The sequence below is a fragment of the Thalassophryne amazonica genome, chromosome 5, assembly GCF_902500255.1.
Source record: "Thalassophryne amazonica chromosome 5, fThaAma1.1, whole genome shotgun sequence".
In the NCBI taxonomy this organism is placed as follows: Eukaryota; Metazoa; Chordata; class Actinopteri; order Batrachoidiformes; family Batrachoididae; genus Thalassophryne; species Thalassophryne amazonica.
In genome coordinates, this window is record NC_047107.1 from 50681498 (window position 1) to 50709356 (window position 27859).

At 42.5% G+C, this 27859-nt stretch overlaps 1 protein-coding gene across 1 annotated transcript; it reads left to right on the plus strand.

Annotated features, from left to right (window-relative positions):
• cdk7 (cyclin-dependent kinase 7) lies at positions 1-27542 on the plus strand. The gene is made up of 12 exons (XM_034170179.1): positions 1-121; positions 228-287; positions 389-422; positions 6719-6786; positions 6901-6969; positions 10854-10964; positions 11043-11161; positions 21441-21540; positions 21641-21727; positions 21817-21966; positions 26310-26449; positions 27330-27542. Exons 1-11 carry the CDS (start codon positions 56-58, stop codon positions 26313-26315), a joined length of 870 nt encoding a protein of 289 aa, XP_034026070.1. The 5' UTR covers positions 1-55; the 3' UTR covers positions 26316-26449; positions 27330-27542.
• The last annotated feature ends 317 nt before the right edge of the window (positions 27543-27859 follow it).

A 27859-nucleotide genomic window follows, 5' to 3' on the forward strand; every position in this document is an offset into this window, starting at 1 on the left:
TGGAGCTTTAACAAGTCAGGATGTACTTCCGCACCGACAGTTAGGCTAAGCTACCATGGCGCTGGATGTAAAACCCAGAACAAAACGTTACGAAAAGCTGGATTTCCTCGGAGAGGGTCAGGTAAGCGGACACAGGACGTCTCGCCGTTCCTGAACTGACGTTTGTGTTGGCGTTTTAGGTGGTTTCCAACAGCTTTTAAGCGAGTTTTGTGTGTGTTTGTGTCCAGTTTGCCACAGTGTACAAAGCCAGAGACAAAACCACTCAGACCATTGTTGCCATTAAAAAGGTACAAACACGAGAAGCTGCTGAAATTACTGTGGGTTTAACTTATTGGAGTTTCCAGTTGTACAGATGTTTAATTAAAAATTGATGTCTCTGTCCTGGCAGATTAAGGTTGGTCACAGAGCTGAAGCTAAAGATGGTAAGTTGATTGCAAACAAAACAAAAACGTTAACAACAAAAGCCACCTTGACACTTGGACAAATTTTGGCTCTGTATTGCCGCGCAATTCGTCATGCCCAAGTGTGTCATTTAGATAGTACGCTTGAAGGCAAGAAGCCTAGTTTGTGCACTGTCCACCTCATGGTTACGTGTAAGTTATGCAGTTTTCATGCAATGCATGACAGACAATGGTGAGCATCGATACGCTATCGTATGACTGATTTATACCATATTCAAGGATTGTTGGTGCATTGTTTGTGTAGCGCATGGCATGGTACACACGATGTGCACGCTTCCCACAAAGGCAAGCGTTGCTACAACCGCTTCACGTGTGTGTGAAGCAGTCGTGGCATTATTTGGTCCCGCTTGACGCCACACTGTATAAAATAGCAGGTATCACATTGTTCCATTCATTCCTCGATTTGTTGTCAACCCTACAAGATGTTTAACGCCAGAGAAGAAGCTCTTAAAAACAAGAAAAGGCCTCCATATTATCTTGAAGCTGTAGCACTACTTGAAGAGCAGGAGAAAATGCAGAAAAAGAAGGCATAACCCAAACTAGAAAAAGGAAATCAAGGACAGCGTGGGTGAGGGAATGGTTGACTAGAAGACATTAGTTTGGACATTCTGACCAGTTATTGACAGAACTTTGCAAGGACGATCCAAGAGGCTACAGGAGTTACCTGAGAATTATCCTGCGCGCAGTGACACACAGTGTTTGCGAATAGGTTGTGCAGTGTTCACACAAGTGGCACAAAATTATGCGTGCCAGAAATTTTGAACATCTCAAAATTTTCTTTGCACACTGGCATGCAGCCTCACACAGTTTATGACAAGTTTACTCATTGGCTCTCAAGATGTGTGTCAGGCGGGAATCAAATTCGTGCCGGTGTCAAGGTGGCTAAAAAATGAAAAAACTGGTTTCATTCACACAGGTATGGAAAATTTAGACGATAAAACAAAACATACTAGTTATTTCCATAGTGGTACTAAAAGAAAAAACAGGATAACAGAAAATGACTAAAACAGAATAAGATACATGTAAATGACATGATAAAAACTAATCTTCTAACACTTTTCATAAAATACATGCAGCTTAAAGTAAATCACTTCAAAACCTATTTGCAAAATGTTTAAAATGTTAGTTTTTATCTTTGAGATTGTACTTTATACTGTACAAAAATGAATTAAACCCCGCTACCAGAAGCAGCACAAATGCATCTAGATCCTCCTTTCTTCTCTTAATCTGTTGTTGATGCCTGGAACAGTGATTGGGGTGGAGCTAGTGGATTTGTATCCCAGAGTGCGCAGCAGGGCTGCATGCCACAGCTGTCTGTCTGTCGTGGTTGTAATGTACGGGACTGAATATTGTTTTGGATGTGGAAGAACTCCTGTCATCTTTTGAAATAGAGTCCCCTCACATCTGTCCTACAGACTTAGTGATTTGTTTCAAAAATCTTAGTTTTCCCAGCATAATGTTGCGGGGCGACATAATCGTTAGCTCTGTTGCCTCACAGCAAGAAGGTCTTGGCACTGCTTCTCGCCGGGACCTTTCTGTGTTGAGCTTGCATTTTCTCTCTGTGTTCGCATGGGTTCCCTTTGGGTTCTCCTGCTTCCTCTCACATCCAAACGCATACAAGTTAGGTGATTTGGAAACTTTAAATTGACTGTAGGTGTGAGTGAGGGTGTGGCTGTGTTTCTCTCTCTCCATGTGTCTCTGTAATAGACTGGCATCCTATACAGGGTGTACCCCACTTCTTGCCTGATGACTGCTGGGATAGGCTGGCCTCTAATGACCCCTGTGTAATTCTCATTGACCCTGTAGGTTATTAGAAGTTAGCTCCAGGATACTGCCACATCTGCAAATAAACTTCATGCGATGTACTAACACTCCTGAAAACATGGTGCTTTTATCACAAAATGCACTATACCTTCTGTATATATGGCCTATGCTACACTATACAAGTAAAGAAATCAAAGAGAACGAGCATAAAGGTCAGGTGTCAGAGGTACTGTGTTTAAATTAAAAAGCCTGTTACAGTTATCAGCTTGGGACTTTGGCAAGAACGGTTGCATTCCTCCCTTCTCCTCTCCTCCTTTCTGTTCTCTATCTCTGCTCTGACCTTCAAAGTCCCAGTTTTACCAGACTGTGAATTCTTCAAATTAAGATTCGGATTAACCATGGAATTGGTCAGCTGGTCTCTCAACGCGATTGACACCATTTTTTTTTACAAGGAAATCAGGGCTGGGGGACCCTGCATGCCCTGATGGAACCTACCCAGCGGGCTATGCTCTCGACGCCTGAGAATGGAGTGTGACATGCTTGGCTCCACTCTCTATGGAAGATGTTGAGGATTTATTTCTGTTCGCTTTGATGGGAGGTTTGGCACTGATTGGTTTGTGCGCTGCCCTGACCCACAGGAATATTAGCAAGACGGCTGCTTCCAGAATCTCGTCCCCTCATCTGTCCGTCGTGATTAATGAGTTGGGCATTAACACCCTATATCAAGGCTTACATAATTATTAGGCTGCTTCTTTGCCTCAGGCAAAATAGGCAAAAAAAAAGATTTATTGAACAGTAAAATGTCAAAAAATTGTAAAATGCCTTTCAGAGGGATGCAAAACTCTTGAAATAGTTAATGTATTGAAATGTGATCAGTGGACAATCAAACATTTTGTTGGAAAAAGTCAACAGGGTCAGAAATGTACAGGAAGACTCTAATTAACTGCAATAGACTTGACAATAATTAAACAAGACTTGTGCATCTGTAAAACGCTAATACCTTCAAAATTTGTGCATTACTTTAAAACTAAAATATATAGCTGATATTTTCACTTTGTAAAATGACAGAGGTGGCGTTAATTTCAATAACTTGTCCAGAATTCGTTTGTTTAAAATTTTAAACATAAGTCAAAACTGTCTTGCTGTGCATGACTCCTGTGATGTGTCTGTATGGGTGTGGAAATAAATAATCTCTTTTTTTTTCTCACCCTCTTCCTTTCTCTCTGGCAGCCAGCTCTCCTCTGTTGTCAGAGGATTGAGCTCTACCTCTCATAGCTTTCTGTCTGCTACAAAATATGTAATAGGGCCCCTCGAGGGACACGGTCGAATTCCTTTTCCAGATCCACAAAACACATGTGGACTGGTTGGGCGAACTCCCGTGAACCCTCGAACACCCGATGGAGGGTGTAGCGCTGGTCCAGTGTGCCACAACCAGGACGAAAACCACACTGGTCCGCCTGAATCTGAGGTTCAGCTATCGGTCAAATTCTCCTCTCCAGTACTCTGGAATAGCCCTTACCGGGGAGGCTGAGGATTGTGATCCCCCTTCTTAAACAGAGGGACCACCACCCCGGTCTGCCAATCCAGAGGCGCTGTCCCCGACCGCCACGCGATGTTGCAGAGACGTGTCAACCAAGACAGTCCCACAACATCCAGAGACTTAAGAAACTCCGGACGAATTTCATCCACCCCAGGAGCCTTGCCACCGAGGAGCTTTCTGACCACCTCGGTGACTTCGGCCTGGTTGATGGATGAGTCCGCCTCTGTGTCCCCAGTCTCTGCTTCCTCTTCGGAAGACGTGATGATGGGATTGAGGAGATCCTCGAAGTATTCTTTCCACCACCCGACAACACCCCCAGTCAGGGTCAGCAACTCCCCACCCACATTGTAGACAGTGCTGGTGGAGAGCTGCTTCCGCCTCTGGAGGCGTCGGACAGTTTGCTAGAATTTCTTCGAGGCCGATCGATAGTCCTCCTCCATGGCCTCCTTGAACTCCTCCCAGACCCGAGTTTTTGTCTCTGTGACTGCACAGGCTGCAGCACGCTTGGCCTGCCAGTACCTGTCAACTGCCTCTGCAGTCCCACCTGCCAACAAAGACAAGTAGGACTCCTTCTTCAGCTTGACGGCATCCCTTACTTCCGGCGTCCACCACTGGGTTTGGGGATTGCCGCTGCACCAGAGACCCTGGGACCACAGCTGCGAGTGGCCGCATCGACAATGGAGGTGGAGAACATGGTCCACTCGGACTCCATGTCTCCAACCTCCCCCGGGATCTGGGAGAAGCTCTCCCGGAGGTGGGAGTTGAAGACCTCGCTGACAGAGGGTTCCGCCAGTCATTCCCAGCAGACCCTCACGATATGTTTTGGCCTGCCAGGTCTGCCCGGCTTCCTCCCCTCCCAGCGGATCCAACTCACCACCAGGTGGTGATCAGTCGACAGCTCAGCCCCTCTCTTCACCTGAGTGTCCGAGACACGTGGCTGAAGGTCAGATAATACGACGACAAAGTCGATCATCGACCTCTGGCTCAGGGTGTCCTGGTGCCACGTGCACTTATGGACACCCTTGTGCTCAAACATGGTGTTTGTGATGGTCAAACTGTGGCTAGCACAGAAGTCCAACAACTGAACACCACTCGGGTTCAGATCGGGGAGGCCGTGCTTCCCGATCACCCCCCCAGGTCTCACTGTCACCGCCCATGTGGGCACTGAATTCCCCCAGGAGAACAATGGAGTCCCCAGTCGGAGCACTGTCTAGTACCCTTCCCAGGGACTCCAGGAAGGTCGGGTACTCTGCACTGCCGCTCGGCCCGTAGGCCGAGACAACAGTGTGAGACCTGTCCCCAACCCGAGGGCGTAGGAACGTGACCCTCTCGTTCACCAGGATGAACTCCAACACATGGCGACTGAGCTGGGGAGCAGTGAGCAATGCTATCCCCGCCCGCCACCTCTCCCCATGGGCAACGCCAGAAAAGTGGAGCGCCCAGCCCCTCTCTAGCAGTTGGGTACCAGAGCCCAAGCTGTGCATGGAGGTGAGCCCCACTATCTCTAGTCGGTACCTCTCAACCTCACTCACAAGCTCAGGCTCCTTCACCCCCAGCGAGGTGACATTCCAGAGGCTGTGAGCACGGACCAGGCCACGGGTCCACCCGCCCTCGACCGCCACCCAGTCCTCTCTGCACCCGACCCCCATCGCCCCCTCTGCAGGTGGTGAACCCATGTCGGGCCTTTTTATTTATATATATATATACCTATCTCGGCTTTCAGTGGCTTACCAGTCGACTGAGTACAAGAGAAATTGTGGAGAGCTGGGCATGTCCCAACCTGTCCTCTGACACTCCAAAATGGAGGTGTTCTTTGTCTCTCTCCATCAGCGGCTCCGTCGTGAAGCGCGAAGCCTCTGCGCGGCTTTCCATAACAAAATCTCATGTTAAAATTGAAATCTGCCGGAAAATGGCTGATGTCCAGCTCTTGTGATAACCAGAGAAATTGCACACGACGGTCCCGGATCGACACAGCCATCCGTTTAGAAATGAAATGGTGGTTTCTGCCTGTCGATCGCGGCTTGGAGCGCGGCACGCTGTGCGCCATTGTGGGCCGTCCTTAAAGCGGTAGTAACACTCGTTAATCTCTGTGAAGCCCATAAAATTTTCACCGAAAGCTATGTGAATTATATATATATATACCTATATATATATATACATATATATATATACCTTAGCTCAGAATTTTTTTTTTTTTTTCAGGGGGATCTACAATTTTTGATCATGCATCATGTAAATAAGGAAACTGGTGTATTAATTATTAATGTTGTTAATTTTTACAGTCCCCGTTTGGGATTTCTCCTTCCATCGTAGTTTCTGTTTTATGCAAGTGGTGCACATCTTTTTTAGACACCTAATTTTACAGATTTGTGACTTATCGCTATAATTTTCTTTTATTGCATAGTTTCCTTTTATTGGTATTAATTTCAGATTTTATCTTACTGTGCTGTTTTGTTCCCTCTTTTTTTACTTGTCATTTTGTTGTTTATTTACTGAGCAGACAAACAAGTGTTTTTGTTGTTTTTAACAATAAATAAAATAAAAGTATTTGAAATCAGTCACCTTTATTGTCATTGCACAGAACACAGCACAATGAAATTTACTTGTGCATACTCACACAATGCTTGCACTCACACATAACTTATCCACACACACCCTCACGTACACACAAATCCACACCCCACACCCATGCACACACGCATCAGTAAATATTAACAGCATCAGGACATTGGGGGGGGGGGGTGATGTGAGCTCAACACTTCAAACATACGTCTCATATTGCACTTCCCCTAATTGTGATCGTCCATGGTTGTTAATTAGTGTATCATTCCAACAGAGTTATCCTGTATTTGCTATCCTGTAATGCGCTATGAATTGCACTTTTATGACCGGTGCCATAAAAATAGCACAGCTTGATTGATTGATTGAAATATTTACTGAATGTGTCATCAAGGTATCAATCGGACTGCTCTCCGAGAGATAAAACTGCTGCAGGAGTTGCATCATCCAAATATAATTGGGGTAAGTAAACATTTTTGGTATTCATGTGCTGTTGTGATTTACTGTGACAGATCCTTTAAAAACCTCTAGCTGCTGTGTGTACGTATAATATTTTGCGTGGTTTGTGTGTTTTAGCTCCTGGATGCTTTTGGACACAAATCCAACATCAGCCTGGTGTTTGATTTCATGGAAACTGATCTCGAGGTGAGACAGCTGCCATTCTGAGAGTTTGTCTTTGTGACTGTAGAAGTAATAGATCCCCTGCTTGTTTCTATCCTTTCTGGTCTGTCTCAGCTGTCACAATATAATGCATCGCCATGCAATGATGCTTCAGTTGCATTTTGTTGAAAAAGAAGTTCTGACATAGAAACAAATGTAAAGTATATCCTGTATATATTTATGATGATGATTTGATGTAGGTGCACAGTGCAGCTTTAAATATGAACTTTAAATATCCTGAGCAGCACACTGATTAGTACGCTTGTCTTCCCACAAGAAAGTCTAGGGTTCAGTTCCACCATTGCATGTTCCTTTCTTTGAGGAGTTTGCATGTTCTACACACATCCATGTTGGTTTCCTCCCTGCAGCCTGCTTTCTTCCAACCATCAAAACAGTTCAAATGTGCTCAGTGATAAAATGTACCTTTGACTGTCATCGAGTTTGGCAATGCTTCAAGATCTGGAGTCGGTCTGCATATGCCACACTGTGGCTGCTTAGTGCTCCAAGTGGTTAGATTGTGTCTAACTGTAATTAGGGTGGGTTAAATGAAAAGGACTAATTTCATTGTATGTAATGCTTAATTATAATAAAGGCATTCCACTGTAGTGCGGAATGTATTACCACAAAATATCCCCCTGCACTGCGTCATTAACATTTTTAATTTAAGGAAATTAAAACTGGTGTCCCAACCATCACCGGTGTCCACAATATCATCTTGAAAAATGATGTAATGCAACTATGGCCATGGTTCTCGACCGGAAGAAGGTGCTTTGCCCTCTTCAGGTCGGTGGAGTGCCCTTGCCTCAAGTGGAGGAGTTTAAGTATCTCGGGGTCTTGTTCACGAGTGAGGGACGGATGGAGCATGAGATCGATAGACGGATCGGTGCAGCATCTGCAGTGATGCGGTCGCTGTATCGGACCATCGTGGTGAAGAGAGAGCTGAGTAGGGGGGGCAAAGCTCTCGATTTACCGATCGATCTACGTTCCGATCCTCACCTGTGGTCATGAGATTTGGCTCATGACCGAAAGAACGAGATCGCGAGTACAAGCGGCCGAGATGAGTTTCCTCCGCAGGGTGGCTGGGCGCTCCCTTAGAGATAGGATGAGGAGCTCGGTCACTCGGGAGGAGCTCGGAGTCGAGCCGCTGCTCCTCCACGTCGAAAGGAGTCAGTTGAGGTGGCTCGGGCATCTTTTCTGGATGCCCCCTGGACGACTCGCTGGAGAGGTGTTCCGGGCACGTCCCACTGGGAGGAGGCCCCTGGGAAGACCCAGGACACGCTGGAGGGACTACATCTCTCGGCTGGCTTGGGAACGCCTTGGGGTTCCCCCGGAGGAGCTGGGGGAGGTGTGTGTGGATCAGGAGGTCTGGGCGGCTTTGCTTGCGCTGCTGCCACTGCGACCCGACTCCGGATAAAGCGGAAGAAAATGGATGGATGGATGGATGGATGTAATGCAACCAACGGTATCATTTTATACAGTACTTTACAGTTGGTTCCACAAGTACTTCCTAAATGGTTAATGTCCTATTTTTATAAAAGCTGAAAGTCTATAGTACAAGTACTTTTGATTGTTTTATTTCACCTCTGTTGTGGTGGTGTACAGACGCACAATTACAAAATGTATGACAATTTCCAACTACTTTTGGACCTGACTGCATATCTATCATCTTCAATTTCAGCCTTAAAAGCTTGTTGCAGGTGAATGGATACCTACTTTGTACTCATCTTAACGTTCATTCTGAATGATACAGATGCGTTGGGATCTATGTAGATTTATGTGTTCTTTATGATATGAAAATTTCATACTACAGGTGAATCTTGTTAACTTGCACAAGTTGGGGTCCACAAAATCGAACCGCGAGTTATCTGAAAAAAAAAAAACAATAGTCTTTATACAGTAGTCTAAATTTTTGTGGTCCACAAATCGACTGTGAGTAAAGTCGAAACACGAGTTACGCATATGTGAGTTTACAGGGTTCACCTGTATTCATTACTGTGAATCACAGGCTTAGCAGATCTTCACATTGTTGCATTTCCAAAGTGGCCACCAGATGTAAAGCTCAGTCATTTGTCCCACAGTTAAGAATTTAATTTCAAACTTATGCACTTAAGGTTTGTAGTATGTTTGAGAGTGATTTTATACCAGCATGACGCATCTAACACTGTTAGCGCCAGAGAGAAGAAAGAGTAGCACAGACAGTGTGTAAATTAAGAGAAGAAGATGGAATATGAATATAAGTGCTCTTCTCAAACCACTGAGTGGTTTCTCTGGCTTTTCCTTTCTTTCCTTCCCATTCTGATCTCTAGTTTATTATAATATTCAAGGCTCCAGATGGCGGGCCAGCACCATTACATTAGACTCAATCAATGCAAAATAAGATAACCACACTAGAAGAAAAATCAATATCACTTTGAGTTATGAGTTGCTGCCATTAGCAGCTAACACACAGAGGGAGGAGACAAAGTGAAATATTTTGTTGGTCCAAAACTTATTTTTGGGCTTGTGCTCACGTTAGTTGAGCAAATGAGGTTCAAATCTTGGGGATTTTTTTTTTCTTCTTCTTCTTATGTCATGTAGCAAGACACTGGGGTTAATATTTTTAGAGCTGGTGGAAGTTTAGGGTAAGCTCTTTTATCCAACTTCTGATGTGTCAACGTCTTACAGGGATGGAACGATGGATGGATACACACACACACACACACACACCCTCACAATTAATTTTGATTAATTAATTGCAAACCTTGTAATTAGATAGATTACATATATATTCATTTTTTGGGGTAAATATCACCCTTCAGTTTGCAGAACACATACACAGGCTCTCAGAAACAAGAAACTATTTCAAATAAATATCACTCTTAAAAACAATTACAGGAATATATTAATGTATAAAACTAAACTCCAGTCTATGAACTTTGCTGAGCATGATTTATTGCTACATTAGAAAATGTATTTAGAAGTTTTTTTTGTTTGTTTGTTTTTCACAAAGGTGTGTGTGTGTGTGTGTGTGTGTGTGAGAGAGAGAGAGAGAGAGATTTTTGGAATGCAGCTGTAATCCTTTGAGCTTTTCATTGAGAAAATGTGGGGGTGGGGGGCTTTTGTAATCAGAGCTAAAATTACAGGATCTGAGGGGTTAGGGTTATTTCTGTTACATATGTCATAGAGGTGTTAAACAAGCTGTGACATAAATTCATCTTAAATCAGGAGAATATCTGCAAAATCACTCATAAAATTGTGGGTCTTTGCAGATGTTGAACTTTAAATATCAAACACATGAAGATGTAAAAGGTAAATCAGCTTCTTTTTTTTTTCCTCACTTCAGAGAACAACAATGATGATCCTTACCATCCTTTTCCTTGGCACCATTTAAATAAAACACCTAAACCAGTTACTGCTTTCAAAAACACTATTTATCGATCAAGACTGTGACGTCAAACAAACAAGTGTGATTAATTATGATTTTTAAAAAAGTGTTATAGTTGCTGTAATTAATGAATCTAAGTTACTGTGTTATTTTGATTGCCATAACACATTTGTTGTTTTGTTTTGGGGGTTTTTTGGTAATTATTTATTTATTGATGTCACTGCCTTGGTTGGTAAATAGTGTTTTTGAGAACAGAAAGTTGTTTGGCTGTCCAATGCTTTTGGGCAAAGAAAAGGTCTCCGGTTTGACGGCACCCATCTCCCATTCTCGTTACACGTAGAGTTACGTCAGGAAGGGCATCTGGCGTAAAACTTGTGCCATATCTACATGCGGCCGGGTCCATGCCGGATCTGTTGTGGCAATCCTGAGCTAAATGGGAGAAAGATCAGTTACAAGATACCCTTTGTGTTATATGTGGGGTTTGTCTTTTTTGTGTTTCCTTAAGGTGATCATTAAAGACACCAGCCTAGTGTTGACTCCAGCCAACATCAAGGCCTACATCCTCATGACTCTACAGGGATTAGAGTACCTCCACCATCACTGGGTCCTCCACAGGGTATGTATACATATTCAACACACATACTGTGCACTTGCACACTAATGTACATTTGCTCTTGTCACTATGCATGTCTAGGATTTGAAGCCCAATAATCTGCTGTTAGATGACAACGGTGTGTTGAAGTTGGCTGATTTTGGTTTGGCGAAGTCATTTGGAAGCCCCAATAGAGTCTACACGCATCAAGTTGTTACCAGGTCTGTGGTTTTTCTCAATCGCTTAGTCATTAATATAGAAATGTTGCATTTCCCTTGACAGTGGGGGAAGTCCAAGGACCCAGTGCAAATCTGAACAAGACGATCACAGATGTACACTAGTTGCGTATGTCTGTTGGGGACAATTTTACACTGCTTCACATCACAAGATCATCTCTTCAAACAGTTGTCAGTGCCATATTTTCCAGGCTATAAGTCTCACTGGAGTATTAGTTGCATCTGTCCAAAAATGCATAATGGGGGGGGTAACAGTTTATTTAGCCACATGTATTTATTATTTTTTAACATTTTATTTCTCGTTTGTTCATCAAAGACAAAACACCTGCACATCACTTAAAGTGCAAACATAATGAAAGTGTAATCAAAATACATACGTGTGCCACAACTCTGACCTCCACAAATACCCAACACCAGTACACCAACTGTAGGCCCTTCAAAATGTTACAAATTAAAATAAATAATTAATAATAATTTAAAAAAACACACACACTCCCATGAAAATCATTTCAATCAGATCCAATAATTTTCAAAGATCTAAGATAAGAAATAAATACATGGTTGCCACACTTTCAGCCCTCCCGCTAAGACTAAATTTGTTTTTGTTGTTTTTTTTTTGTTTTTTTTTTCAAATTTTTGAAAAAAACTTGAGCTTTTTCATCCATAAAGAAATAGATGGTGGACGTGGATCTTTCCAGGATAATAATATCCCGTGACATGCCAGCAATGAGTTAAAGGCAATTACATCCACCTGTGAGTTAGTGAGGGACAGAGTGGGGACTCCAGGAAGTTCGAAAACAGTAATTGGAGGACAAGGCTCCAACCTGACACCAAGAACGTGAGTGATAACCTCAAAATACAAAATCCAATTTGACTGAAGTTTGGGGCAATGAAAAACATATGACTTAAATTACAGACAGAGGAGTTGCATCTATCACACAGATCAGAAACATTGGGATGAATTTTGGATAATTTGAACTTTGATAAGTGCAGCCTGTATACTACTTTAAATTGAATAAGGGAGAGTCTTGCACAAGATGATGACGTACGAATTCTATCAACGGCCTTATCCCAGAAACCACCTCCAAGTCCAGACCCAACTCTTGTTCCCAATTACAGATAGTTTCATTGGATGATTGTCCATTGAAAGAAAATGATTATATATCCACAATATTAAAGCTTTTTATGGGGCATAAGTTCAAAGAGGTCCTCCCAAGGATTCTCTGGGGGCTGAGAGGGAAACTCCGGAAAAATAGTAGATGCACAATGTCTAATTTGAAAAAATGAAATAAATGAGATGAAGGCAGGCCATATAAAGAAGACCCAGTAAAATTAAGAAAGGTATTGTCCCTAAAAAGACCAGGGAAATATTTAATGCCTTTCTTACCCCATAGATGAAATGCAGTGCCTAAGAAGGAGGAAGGAAAGAGGTGATTATTACATAATGGGCCAAGACCAGAAGCAAAAACATGACTGACCTTGTAACTGACACCAAGTTGAATCAGGATATTTTAACCAATAAATGTATTTTTGAATGTTGGCTGCCCAATAATAATACATCAAATTAGGTAACGACAGACCTCCACTGAGCCAGCATTTTTGTAGTAATGATTTACGAACCCTGGGAGTTTTATCTCCCCATATAAATTAGGAAATATTTGAACAATAGATTTAAAAATGGTTTGGGGTAACAACAAAGGAATACACTGAGAAAGGTATAAAACTTTGGTAAAACATTAATTTTCAGTATATTAATCCTACCTGAAAGGGATAATGGTAAATTAGCACATCTTTGAAAAGCTGACCTTATATTGGACAATAAAGGAGTAAAAATTGCAACCCACAGAGCCTGATGTGAACCAGTCACATTCAATCCCAAATACGTAAAACCACAATGAGTCAGATGTAAAGGAAGATCAGTTTGTCTTAGTCGCTGTGCAGCTACATTTATAGTCAAGCATTCACCTTTTTGTGTGTTAAGCCTACATCAAGAAAAAGAGCCAAAATTTTGGAGTACTGCCATAATAGATGTTAAATGACTAGTTGGATTTGTGACATATAAAAGTAAATCATCTGCATACAGACCAACCCTTCTGTACTCCCATGAGTCAGACATCTGGAACAAGAAAGAGTATTCTGAGGCTTTTTGATAGTGGCTCTATTGCTAAATCAAGAAGTAAAGGGGAGAGAGGACCTTGACTTGTACAATGTGACAAAGTAAAATAGTCAGAGTTTTACATTATTGGTATAGACAGAAGCTAGGGGGGAAGTATACGTGAGACGAATCCAAGAAATAAATATTGTCAAAACCAAATTTCTTCATGACTGCGAATAAGGACTCCCATTCCACTCTGTCAAATGCTTTTTCGGCATCCAATGAAATTACCACTCCAGGGAGATTGCCATGGTGTTTGGAGTACAGTATATTGAAAATGGTGCTTATAGTGAAAAAAGAATGCCTTCCTTTAATAAAACCAGTCTGTTCACTTGATATCATAGAAGGGAGCATTCCATCTATATGGGACGCGAACAGTTTGGCCAAAATTTTCTCATCTACATTAAGGAGGCTAATGGGTCTATAAGAAGCACAGGAAGTTGGATCTTTTCCTTCTTGAGCAGTAATGAAATGGAGGCCTTTCTCATCGCTGTGGGGAAATAACCCTGTTTCAAGGATTCCTAAACTGACAAAAGTAACGGTGTTTATTTCATATGAAACATCTTATAAAAATCAGAAGGGAATTCATCAGGGCCAGGGAATTTGCCTGACTGTAATGATTTAGATGATAAAACCTCTTCCAGATTAAGAGGATCATCACTTCTGCTTTTGGAGTATCATCTGTAGGGATTTCTAGGTCATCAAGGAATTGGTGCATATTTTCAGAGTTGGGAGTAAATTCTGATCTGTAAAGAGTGACGCTTAAGTTGGTGGGCCAATAAGCGAGAAGCTTTGTCACCATATTCATAATAGTTACCATGAGACTGTAGTAACAAATGCTTAGCTTGCCTAAAAATGTCTGAGGAAGGTTTCTGGGCATACTGAAAGTCAAGTTTTAACATTTCTGTACTAAGGTCTTTTTGTCTAGCTCTCCTGGACCTGGACAGGTGAGACGAATAAGAAATAATTTGGCCTCTAAGACAAGCTTTTAGAATTTCCCATAATAGTGTTCCAGGTGGCATAAGATTTATTAGTAATTAAAAAGTTATCAATAGAAGATGAAATATTCTCACAGAAGGTAGTCAGCAAGTATTAAGGGGTTTGACCTCCAAGGAGGTTGAGATGTATGGTGAGGGGACAAAGCTATGTCAAGAGCCAAAGGCCATGATCTGAGATGACAACTGGAAGACATTCATATTGATGATTTTTTTTTAATTAAAGAGCCATTAATACAAAATAATAATAATGTTTGTGAGAATATGTGTGACGAACATGCGAGACAAAAGAATATTCTCTGGTTTGTGGGTTATGAAATCTCCAAGGATCAGATTATCTGTTTTGAGTCAATAAGTCTAAAAATGATTTGGACATAGCAGAGGAGGCTTTTATGCTGGAGACAGATCTGTCAAGTACAGGGTCAATAACGCAGTTTAGATCACCACCAAAATCAGAAGGTGTGTATTTAAAATGGGGATAATCCCCAAAAGGTTATCAGCAAACCGGGCATTATTAAAATTTGGAGCATAGACATTCACCAGAACAACAGGATTGTGCAGTCCCTACAGTAATTAAATACCTTCCATTTGTGTCTGTGACCATTTTAGAAAGTGAGAAATTTGTCCATCCATCCATCCATTTTCTTCCGCTTTATCAGGAGTCTGGTCGCGGGGACAGCAGCTCAAGCAAAGCTGCCCGGACCTCCCGATCCATACACACCTCCCCCAGCTCCTCCGGGGGAACCCCAAGGCGTTCCCAAGCCAGTCGAGAGATGTAGTCCCTCCAGCGTGTCCTGGGTCTTCCCAGGGGCCTCCTCCCAATGGGACGTGCCCGGAACACCTCTCCAGCGAGGCGTCCAGGGGGCATCCGGAAAAGATGCCCAAGCCACCTCAACTGACTCCTTTCGACGTGGAGGAGCAGCGGCTCGACTCCGAGCTCTTCCCGAGTGACCAAGCTCCTCATCCTATCTCTAAGGGAGCGCCCAGCCACCCTGTGGAGGAAATTCATCTCGGCCGCTTGTACTCGCAATCTCATTCTCTCGGTCATGAGCCAACTCTCATGACCATAGGTGAGGATCGGAACGTAGATAGATCGGTAAATCGAGAGCTTTGCCCCCTACTCAGCTCTCTCTTCACCACGACGGTCCGACACAGCGACCGCATCACGGCAGATGCTGCACCGATCCGTCTATCGATCTCACGCTCCATCCGTCCCTCACTCGTGAACAAGACCCCGAGATACTTAAACTTCTCCACTTGAGGCAAGGACACTCCACCGACCTGAGGAGGGCAAAGCACCTTTTTCCGGTCGAGAACCATGACCTCGGATTTGGAGGTGCTGATTTTCATCCCGGACGCTTCACACTCGGCTGCAAACCGCCCCAGTGCACGCTGAAGGTCCTGATTTGACGAAGCCAACAGAACCACATCGTCCGCAAACAGCAGAGATGAGATTCTGTGGTTCCCAAACCAGACCCCCTCTACACCCTAGCTGCGCCTAGAAATTCTGTCCATAAAAATACTGAACAGAACCGGTGACAAAGGGCAGTCCTGGCGGAGGCCAGTGTGCACTGGAAACAGGTTTGACTTACTACCGGCAATGCGAACCAAGCTCCTGCTGCGGTCGTACAGGGACCGGATAGCCCTTAGCAAAGGACCCCAGACCCTGTACTCCCGGAGCACTCCCCACAGGGTGCCCCGAGGGACACGGTCGAACGCCTTCTCCCGATCCACAAAACACATGTGGACTGGTTGGGCGAACTCCCATGAACCCTCGAGCACCCGGTGGAGCGTGTAGAGCTGGTCCAGTGTGCCTCGACTAGGATGAAAACCACACTGCTCCTCCTCATAGACCTTACCGGGGAGGCTGAGGAGTGTGATCCCCCTATAGTTGGAACACATCCTCCGGTCCCCCTTCTTAAACAGAGGGACCACCACCCCGGTCTGCCAATCCAGAGGCACTGTCCCTGATCGCCACGCGATGTTGCAGAGGCGTGTCAGCCAAGGCAGTCCCACTACATCCAGAGACTTAAGGTATCCAGGACGGACTTCATCCACCCCAGGAGCCTTGCCACCGAGGAGCTTTCTAACCACCTCGGTGACTTCTGCCTGAGTAATGGATGAGTCCATCTCTGAGTCCCCAGTCTCTGCTTCCTCTTCGGAAGACGTGACGATGGGATTGAGGAGATCCTCGAAGTACTCCTTCCATCGCCCGACAACATCCCCAGTCAGGGTCAGCAGCTCCCCACCCGCACCGTAAACAGTGCTGGTGGAGAGCTGCTTTCGCCTCCTGAGGCGTCGGATGGTTTGTCAGAATCTCTTCGAGGCCGACCGATAGTCCTCCTCCATAGCCTCCCCGAACTCCTCCCAGACCCGGGTTTTTGCCTCTGCGACCGCACGGGCTGTGGCACGCTTGGCCTGCCGGTACCTGTCAGCTGCCTCTGCTGAGAAATTTATTTTGTTACTAATTAAAATTGCAACAGTTCTTGCTTTGAAGTCAAAACTTAAATGATAAATGTGGCCTATCCACAGCTTTCTAAGCCTGTTATGATCTTTAATACGTAAATGAATTTCCTGGAGAAAAATCATGTCTGTTTTAAGATGCTTCAAGTGGGTGAAAACCCTAGACCTCTTTACAGGACCATTCATGCCCTTCACATTCCAGGGACTACCCATAGTACTACAGTCAGCCATATGTGCACTTTTCCACCAGTATTACTTTGTGGGTACAGTCCCATCTTGACAAAGAAGGGCGATACAAACACTGGGCCACCTTAAGCATAAAGAGCTTGAAAGAGACAAAACACAATAATCCAAATAAAAACAAATGGTATAAGGAAAAAACCAACATGGAAAAAACAAACGCACATATGGACCAGAACACTCCCACCCTCTTGGTCCCCTTCCACAAATTAAAAAGACTATAGCTTAAACCTAACATCTGTGACTTCCTACCGCAGGCTCCAGCTATACTATCCTCATGACTTTATAAAACAAGGTAACCTCACATGATAAAACGTATTACCCAAGTAGTCATAATAATGTTAGGAGTAAATGTTAAATTGAACAGTTGTGTCAGAGTTCCATGCACAGATTTGGTTTGTAACCAATCACGTTACATGCAGCTGAGTTTAATTGAACTGCAGTCCATGCCACCTCTGCAAGTCAAGCCAGACACGTCATCAGGCTGGCCCTGGACACAGCCCTGAGCATTCACACTAGTCAAACTGGGCTTTGGAGGCGTAAAGCGCTTGCGCATGGTCCACAATGCGAGTACACCTGAAAATAAAGGTGGTTGTTCTGTTTTTCTTCTTCTTCAGCATCCAGCTTGATAGTGCCTTACTATTGCCAGTGTAGATCACAGTATCTCATTCAGTTTGTACTCTTGTCACGTGATTTGCCTGTGCCATCTTGTTGCCATAGATGATGATGCATTTTTCGCCCATATGCCCTCAATCAATCAATCAACATTTATTTATAAAGCGCTTTACAGCACCGACTGGTGTCCAAAGTGCTTAACATTAAAAACACAAATTTACAAAAATAAAACACACATAAAATAAAATTTTAAAACAACACATAAAAAAGAAAATAAAAATAACAGAACATGTCACCTCCCCACTAAGTGTTAAAAGCCAGTTTAAATAAATAAGTCTTTAACTTAGATTTAAAAAGTGCTAGGTCAGGAATAGTACGTAACTCAAGAGGTAGCTCATTCCACAGTCTGGGGCCAGCTACCACGAAGCATGATCACCCCAGCGTTTATATCTTGACCTTGGAACATCTAAGTAAAGCTGGCCAGACATCTATGACCCTCAATCAGCTGGTTCTTCACCCTTGCTTAGTACAGATGAATATGCTCTTATTACCAGGAAGGACAAAATCCTTGAGCGTTTGGCTGAGCACTTAACAAAATATCCTGAATCGTCCATCCGCCATCAATGACAAGGCTATTGATTGTCTCAAATAGACTATCGGCCATTTTCTCACTAAAATCCCTAGCCTTACCAAGGTGGCAAATGCAGTCAGCAGTCTAACCAGTGGCAAAGCACCAGGCCTGGATTCAATCCCAGCTGAGATCTATTCTACAGGCAGCTCAGAGTTGATCATTAATTTCACTGAATTGTTCAAGGCAATGTGGATTCAGGAGAGGATGCCCCAGGAGCTGAAGGATATCTCAATTGCCTACCTTTTGTTTAAAGGAAATTGGAAAGTCTGTGACAATCACCGTAGCATTGTTTTATTTGCCTACTGCATCTTTGCCAGTCATTCTCAGCAGAGTACAAGAATGCCTGGAGAATAGCCTGCTTCCCGAATGTCATTACAACTTCACAAAAGACAGACTGTGGACATGATCACAGATGCCAGGCATCTGCAAAAGAAGAGTTGTGAGCAGAATGTTGGCCTCTACACCACCTTTGTAGACCAAACTAAGGCCCTTCATACCATCAGTCATGAGGGTTTATGTAGAATCATGTCCAAGTTCTGCTGTTCTGAGAAATTCATCACAATGGTCTGGCAGTTTCATGATGGTATGCAAGCAAGTGTGCAGGATGATGGCAGACAAACTGCTAAACAAAGATGCATCCTAGCTCCAACTCTCTTCAGCGTGTTGTTTGCTGCCATGTTGTTATTCATTCCATGACAGCAGTGTTTGCATTGACTTTCGCTTCCGTACCAATAGCAAGCTTTGCAGACTGCAGTTCAAAACCAAGGCCATGTTGGACACTGTACATGGTCTTGTCTTTGCAAATGACTGCACCTTCAATACTATAAATAACACTAGAGATGCAGAGAAGCATGGCCCTGTTCACCTCAGCAAGTGAGAACGTCTGCCTCCCCATTAGTACCAAGAAAATCTAATTGATTCTTCAGCCTCCTCCAGGTGCTTCTTACACAAAACCTGCTATCAAAGGGAAAAAAAACTACAGAAAATGGATGCCTCTGAGAAGCTTGTCTACCATGGCAGCACACTGTCCAAGCTGGCCAACATAGATGGTGTTATCTTTCATATCTCTCGAGCTAGTGCAGCTCTAGGTAGACTTGAAGCACGTGTGGTTGCAGTCAGCCCTAACCCTTAAAGCTAAGCAGAGGTTTACCATGCTTTTGTTTTTTTTTTTGTTTTTGTTTTTTTTTTGCCCTTCTTTCCTGTACATATCTGAGACCTGGACTGTGTACTCTCACCCCGCTAAGCAGCTTAACTCTTTCCATTTGTGTTGCCTGAGAAAACTCCATGAGAGTCGGAAGGAATATATCTCAAGAGATCTTTCAGAGAACTGGTACGCAGAGTATGCACCCTATGCTGATGAGATTGCAGCTCCACTGGGCTCATCATATTGTCGCCATGCCTAATGAACAGTGGCGAGAGTTTCTTCTACCGAGAGCTGATCGGTAGAAGTGTTCGGTTGGAGGCCACAAGAAATGTTTCAAAGAATCACCTAAAGTTTCTCTCAAGCATTGCTGCATAAACCCTGACACTTGGGAACAGGCAGCCCTAGACCCCTCAGCTGGGCATGATGCAATCCATAAAGGTGTCGCAGTCTACGAGAGGGGAAAGAATAAGCATTACCATCCATAAATGCCAGATGCATAAAGAGAAGCAATTACTCCAACCCCCTACTGCTCCAAATACTTTAAATGTCTGTCCACATTGTGTCGTACTCAGATTGGCCTCATCAGCCATCTGTGGACTCAACATTTATGAAGTCATGCTCATCTTGATCAATGAAGGCAGGAACGCACGGTTCGTGTAAGTTGTTTCAGAATAAAACTGTTAAAACTAAATAAATAAACCATAACCTGTAGTCCAGGAAATATGGTACATGTTCTTTGGAGGTGTAGGCATTTTTCAGTGGTCTGCAAGAAGACCCAAATTATCACTCAGCTCAAAAGAAGTTGGTTTGAAATGGTCAGGAACTACCAAGACACAAGTCTGCCATGAACTGGAGACTGCTGGAACAAGATTGTTGCTGTCTACAGTTGAGCTAACTTTACGTTGTCATGGACTGCGAGACTGCCTTCAAAAAAGAAGTCCCTGTTCCAAAATCGATAAATTCAAACTTTGCTAAACTTTGCAGCTGGCCACATGAAAAAAAGCAAATGTGTACAAATGAGACAAAAATTCAGTTTGTCCAAAATGAGCAGAGGTATGATGGACTAAATGTGAGGAAATCAGCCTTAAGAACACTACACAATTTAGTATGGTGGTACTACCATCATGCCCTGTGGTTTCTTATGCTTGCATGAAGTGGATGGAATAATGAAGGAAGAAAGACTGCCTCCATGTTTTTCACCAAAAAGTAAGATCATCAGCTATATGGTTTAAACTTGAAAACAACTGGGTGTTCCAACAAGATAATGAACTCAAATGCACATCAAAGCTGGTTGTGGAATAATAGCGCAAGCTAACATTAAACTTTTAGAATGGACTTCCCAATGTACTGACCTCAAGCCTATCAAAAATATCTGCTTATGTTGGTCTGTGGCATAAAAGCAACAAATTGAACTCTACAATTCTGTCAAGAAGCATGGCCCAACCAGAGTTCTGCCAGACCACAAGATTTTGGTCAAGGCAAAACTTGCAAAGGGACATTTATTCAAATATTAAATATGCTGTATGTATAATTTTGACCTTGTGTTGTTTGGGGAAAAAAAATTCAAACTTGTATGCCAAATTATTTTTTAAATGAATTATTTATGCTGTGCAGTTATTCTGCCCCAAAAAATAATTCAAAGGTCTCATATAAATCTTTCTACCTTTAACTGATATCACCATGGCATTCATGTTCATGATGAGTGTATGTGATCGCTGTACCAGAACGGTATGTTAGGAACAAAACCTTGAAATTTATTTTCACGTGTACAGGTAACCACTGAAAAAGGCCCAGTATTGCAGTAATATGGTTTAATATTCTAGTTCTGACTAAAACTCTAGCAGCTGTATTTTGTGCCATTTTAAAAGCTAAAGACTGGTAAATATATGCATCAGTTCTGGAAAAACAAATGCATGAACCAGTGACACGTACAAACACTGAAGAATTTTAGACTATTACGTAAATTAAACAGGGCATTTCTGGTTTCTCTTTCTTTCTTCTTTTCAATGATGTTTTCTTAGGTGGTACCGTTCCCCTGAGCTCCTGTTTGGTGCCCGGATGTATGGTGTAGGTGTTGACATGTGGGCAGTAGGATGCATTTTGGCAGAGTTACTCCTTCGGGTACTTTAACTTCTTTTCAGTCAGATGTTGATACTGTGTTTACTGTGTTTAATTTTTTTTATGCCATTTTATGCTCTGTTTTTTTACTCCTGACCTACAGATACCATTTCTTGCTGGAGACTCAGATCTTGAACAACTGACTAAAATCTTTGAGGCTCTTGGGACCCCCACAGAGGAGACTTGGCCTGTTAGTACCTATTATTACCCAGCAATGTCTTCTTGTTTCTAGCCTGTACTGAAACAAGAGAGTGTTGTTTTGATTGTCTATTTCTGCAGGGAATGACTAGTCTACCAGACTATGTGTCCTTCAAAATATTTCCTGGTACACCTCTGGAACATATATTTAGTGCAGCTGGTGATGACTTACTAGAGCTGCTACATGGTCTCTTCACCTTTAACCCATCAACAAGAATCACAGCTACACAGGTAGCCAAGAGTGCACACTAAAACCTTCCACCGATATCATCTACTCTGACATCTTTATTAGAAGCAGTTTAGTTTAAAAGTCTTGTTAAGAGAGTGAGAGCTCAACAAAGGATCAGATGGTGGAAGCTGAAGGAGGAAGACTGTTGTGTGAAATTTAGCGAGCAGGTGAGAGAAACACTGGTTGGAGGGGAAGCAATTTTGGACAACTGGAAAAGTACTGCAGATGTGGTGAAGGAGACAGCTAGGACAGTACTGGGTATGACATCTGGACAGTGGAAGGAAGACAAGGAGACTTGGTGGTGGAATGAAGAGGTCCAGGAAGCATAAGGAGAAAGAGGTGGTGAAAAAGTTTTGGGATGGTCGGAGAGATAAGAAAAGTAGACAGGAGTACAAGGAGATGCAGTGTAAGGCAAAAATACAAGTTTTCTGGCCAGACAAAGGGACAGAGCTGGAAAGGATTTGCAGCAGGTTAGGGTGGTAAAAGATGCACATGGTAATGTGCAGACAAGTGAGAAGTGTGTGCTGAGAAGGTGGAGGGAATATTTTGAAGAGCTAATGAATAAAGAAAATGAGCAAGAGAAAAGGCTGGATGATGTGGTGAGAGTAAATCAGGAAGCACAAGAGATTAGTAAGGAACAAGTGAGGGCTGCTATGAAGAGGATGAAGCGTGGAAAGGCAATTGGTCCAGATGACGTTCCAGTGGAGGCATGGAAATGTCTAGGAGAGATGGCAGTAGAGTTTCTAACCAGATTGTTTAATAAAATCTTGGAAAGTGAGAGGATGCCTGAGGAGTGGAGACGAAGTGTGCTGGTTCCTATTTTCAAGAACAAGGGTGATGTGCAGAGCTACAGTAACTACAGAAGCATAAAGTTGATCAGCCACAGCATGAAGTTATGGGAAAGAGTAGTAGAAGCTAGGCTTAGAAAACAGGTGAAGATCTGTGAGCAGCAATATGGTTTCATGCCGAGAAAGAGCACTACAGATGCAATGTTTGCTCTGAGATTACTGTTGGAGAAGTACAGAGAAGGCCAGAAAGAGTTACATTGTGGGTTTGTGGACTTAGTAAAAGCTTATGATAGGGTGCCAAGAGAAGAGCTGTGGTATTGTATGAGGAAGTCTGGAGTGGCAGAGAAGTATGTTAGGGTAGTGCAGGACATGTACAAGAATAGTATGACAGTGGTGAGATTTGCAGTCGGAATGACAGACTCATTCAAGGTGGAGGTGGGATTACACCAAGGATCAGCTCTGAGTCCTTTCTTGTTTGCATTGGTGATGGACAGGTTGACGGATGAGATCAGACAGGAGTCCCCGTGGACTATGATGTTTGCAGATGACATTGTGATCTATAGTGAGAGTAGAGAGTAAGTTGAGTCTAGTCTGGAGAGGTGGAGATATGCTTTGGAGAGAATGAAAGTCAGTAGAAGCAAGACTGAGTACATGTGTGTGAATGGGAGGGAGCCCAGTGGAATAGTGCAGTTACAAGGAGTAGAAGTGGTGAAAGTAGAGTGAGTTAAAATATTTGAGGTCAGCTGTTCAAAGTAATGGAGAGTGTGGTAGAGAGGTGAAGAAGAGAGTGCAGGCAGGGTGGAGTGGTGGAGAAAGGTGGCAGGAGTGATTTGTGACCGAAGAATATCAGCAAGAGTGAAGGAGAAAGGTTACAAAACAGTAGTGAGACCAGCTATGTTGTATGGTTTAGAGACAGTGGCACTAACAAAAAGACAGGAGGCAGAGCTGAAGATGTTGAGATTCTCTTTGTGAGTGACATGAATGGACAAGATTAGGAATGAACATATCAGAGGGACAGCTCAGGTGGGACGAAATGGAGACAACGTCAGAGAGGCGAGATTAAGATTGTTTGGACATGTGCAGAGGAGGGACCCAGGTACAGTAGTGTTCAGAATAATAGTAGTGCTATGTAACTAAAAGATTAATCCAGGTTTTGAGTATATTTCTTGTTACATGGGAAACAAGGTACCAGTAGATTCAGTAGATTCTCACAAATCCAACAAGACCAAGCATTCATGATATGCACACTCTTAAGGCTATGAAACTGGGCTATTAGTTAAAAAAAAGTAGAAAAGGGGGTGTTCACAATAATAGTAGTGTGGCATTCAGTCAGTGAGTTGGTCAATTTTGTCGAACAAACAGTGTGAATCAGGTGTCCACTATTTAAGGATGAAGCCAGCACCTGTTGAACATGCTTTTCCTCTTTGAAGCCTGAGGAAAATGGGACGTTCAAGACATTGTTCAGAAGAAGAGCTTAATTTGATTAAAAAGTTGATTGGAGAGGGGAAAACCTATATGCAGGTGCAAAAAATTATAGGCCGTTCATCTACAGTGATCTCCAATGCTTTAAAATGGACAAAAAAAAGACGTGGGAAGAAAATGGAAAACAACCATCAAAATGGATAGAAGAATAACCAGAATGGCAAAGGCTCACCCATTGATCAGCTCCAGGATGATCAAAGACAGTCTGGAGTTACCTGTAAGTGCTGTGACAGTTAGAAGACGCCTGTGTGAAGGCTAATTTATTTGCAAGAATCCCCCACAGAGGTTACAATTTGCCAAAGAACACATCATCTGGCCTAAAGAGAAAAGGAGGAAAATTTTGTGGACTGATGAGAGTAAAATTGTTCTTTTTGGGTCCAAGGGCCGCAGACAGTTTGTGAGATGACCCCCAAACTCTGAATTCAAGCCACAGTTCACAGTGAAGACAGTGAAGCATGGTGGTGCAAGCATCATGATATGGTCATGTTTCGCCTACTATGGTGTTGGGCCTATATATCACATACCAGGTATCATGGATCAGTTTGGATATGTCAAAATACTTGAAGAGGTCATGTTGCCTTATGCTGAAGAGGACATGCCCTTGAAATGGGTGTTTCAACAAGACAATGACCTCAAGCACATGAGTAAACGAGCAAAATCTTGGTTGCAAACCAACAAAATGAATGCCTCGCAGATGTGAAGAAATCATGAAAAACTGGTTATACAACTAAATACTTGTTTAGTGATTCACAGGCTTGCTAAAAAAAAAAGCAGTTTGAACATAATGGTTTTGAGTTTGTAGCGTCAACAGCACATGCTACTATTATTGTGAACACCCCCTTTTCTACTTTTGTTTACTAATAGCCCAATTTCATAGCCTTAAGAGTGTGCATATCATGAATGCTTGGTCTTGTTGGATTTGTGAGAATCTACTGAATCTACCGGTACCTTGTTTCCCATGTAACAATAAGAAATATACTCAAAACCTGGATTGTTTTTAGTCACTTAGCACTACTATTATTCTGAACACTACTGTATATAAGGAGACAGATGCTGAGGATGAAGCCACCAGGCAGGAGGAGAAGAGGGAGGCCAAAGAGGAGGTTTATGGATGTGCTGAGGGAGGACATGCAGGTGGTTGGTGTGACAGAGGAAGATACAGAGGACAGGGTGAGATGGAAACAATTGATCTGCTGTGGCGACCCCTAACGGAAACAGCCGAAAGACAAAGAAGTTAAGATCTATTTTTTTGTTTATATATTAAAAAATCACTTTACATTTATTGTTTTATTAGCAGCTTTTGAGTAGACATTTGACACACGAAAAAGGTTTAGTGAATACAGTGAATGATGTCCATGTGGTTATGACTGGCTGACTGGCTTTGCTTTCATTTATCCAGGGATGTTGATGGGGATGAGCCATCTCACCTGATCCATATCCATATGGAAGTGGTGTTGTTAACATGGAGATGATATACAATAATAGATAGCATTACAGATGCAAGATTAGACTATTTAATAATATCACTAATGGGGAGACCATGCTGACCAGATAAAAACAGAATGAACAAGAGCAATCAGAGATTTCTGGCATCCGCCAGTCGGTATCCAGATCACTCCTAAATTCAGTGGAGTCTTCCATGTCCTAATATCTGTCTGTGGTGCAAATTTGGTGAGAATCCGTTAAGTAGTTTTGATGTAATCCTTCAAAGCCTATATAAAGTGAAATATTGATCCAGAATCTGGATCCGGATCCATATCACTTCAAAAATTCAGTGGAGTCTTCCATGCCCCAGTATCTATCTGTGGTGCAAATATCCTCAAAATCTGTGCAGTAGTTGTGACATAATCCAAGTAACAGACAGACATACAAATAAATAAATAAACACAATTGATTTTATTATATCCTTGACAGATGTAATTATTTGCATTCACATGAGCTTAGAGTGGCATGGTGGATTAGTGGTTAGCACTGCTGGGGAAATAGACAAAATATACACATAAGGTAGGCTTATTCATTGTGTGCCACGGGGGTTGCACACTTGCAGGTGGTGACATATTTATCTTATTTTTCAGGCTTGAAGATGAGGTACTTCAGTAATCGGCCCGGGTCCCACTCCTGGTCCAAACTACCTCGACCCAACTGTTTAGCTGAAGCTCTGAAGGAGAAGAAGACGCCATAGGACTCAAAAGGAAATAGAGGGCCCTAGAAACAAGTAATGAAACACACACACTGAGTTTAACTATATAGGATAAAAGGTTTATTGATCCCAGCAGAATTAAAGGAGGAGAAACCTAAACTGTGGTTATACAGCTAAAAACTAGTTTAGTGATTCACAGGATTGCTAAAAAAGCAGTTTGAAAATAATAGTTTTGAGTTTGTAGCATCAACAGCAGATGCTACTGTGAACACCCCTTTTCTACTTTTTTTTTTACTAATAGCCCAATTTTCATAGCCTTAAGAGTGTGCATATCATGAATGCTTGGTCTTGTTGGATTTGTGAGAATCTACTGAATCTACTGGTACCTTGTTTCCCATGTAACAATAAGAAATATACTCAAAACCTGGATTAATCTTTTTAGTCACATAGCACTACTATTATTCTGAACACTACTGTATATTCCTCCTCATTCAGAAACATCCGCTATCATCACAGCTTGCATAAAGTAGTTTACACATTAACTTTTTACCAAAGATTAGGTTAAAAACATCAATAATGCACCCTGTAATGTAGACTGTGTCATTTCTATCACATCTCCAGCACCTCTGCTGGTGCAGGTTCATTTGGACCTTTAGAATATAAAACTTGCTGGAAAATTTGGTGAGGACATTTTTTTTTATTTTTTTTTTAACCAAGGTGTATGTTATGTCCACAACAGTATGTGGTACAGTATATCAGAGAAACGGAAAAGTATTTGTGAAGAGTGAGGTGAAACTTGTTAAAAGTGGGATTGCCTCATTTAAATAACGAATATACATTGTATATCTACATTTTTATCAGCATTGAAATTCAAGGTGGGTGTGTGTGTGTGTGTGTTGCAGTTACTCAGTGTATTCATATTACTTGTATAATGTAATTCTTTATCATTGTTCAGGTGTAATGAAGAAGAAGCTAGTTTTCTGACAAAGTGGACCTTGTGATTCTTCACATGGTCATGTACTCAGGATGGTCCACAGATGAGGTTCCATGTCCATCAGCAAAAAGGGCTCGTATATTGTTAACATTAGGACATGTTAGCGGTTGTTGGCTGTTTAAGAAATGGGGATTGTGATTTTTGTCCTTAGACATCATGATGTTTAGCGAGCGGTGTGAAACTGATACGGTGGCAGCGGCTCCTCCTGTTCAAGTGTCGCACTGATGGACTGAACCCTGGGAGCCTGTATTTATGTACACATAATCCAAGACTGGTATGCTTATTTCATGTAAATTTATAATTTTTTTTATTAGTGTAATTAGGTTTTTTTGTATGTGAACCAATAAATGTGTATGTGCAATATTTTCATGAGATTTTCTTGTGTATTGGATACTGTACTTTTACCCAAACATAAAGAGCCATTAAAATATATTTATCCCTTTGTGATAATGGTAGGTGAGGTGTGTCGTGTGCACGCACATAGTAATTAC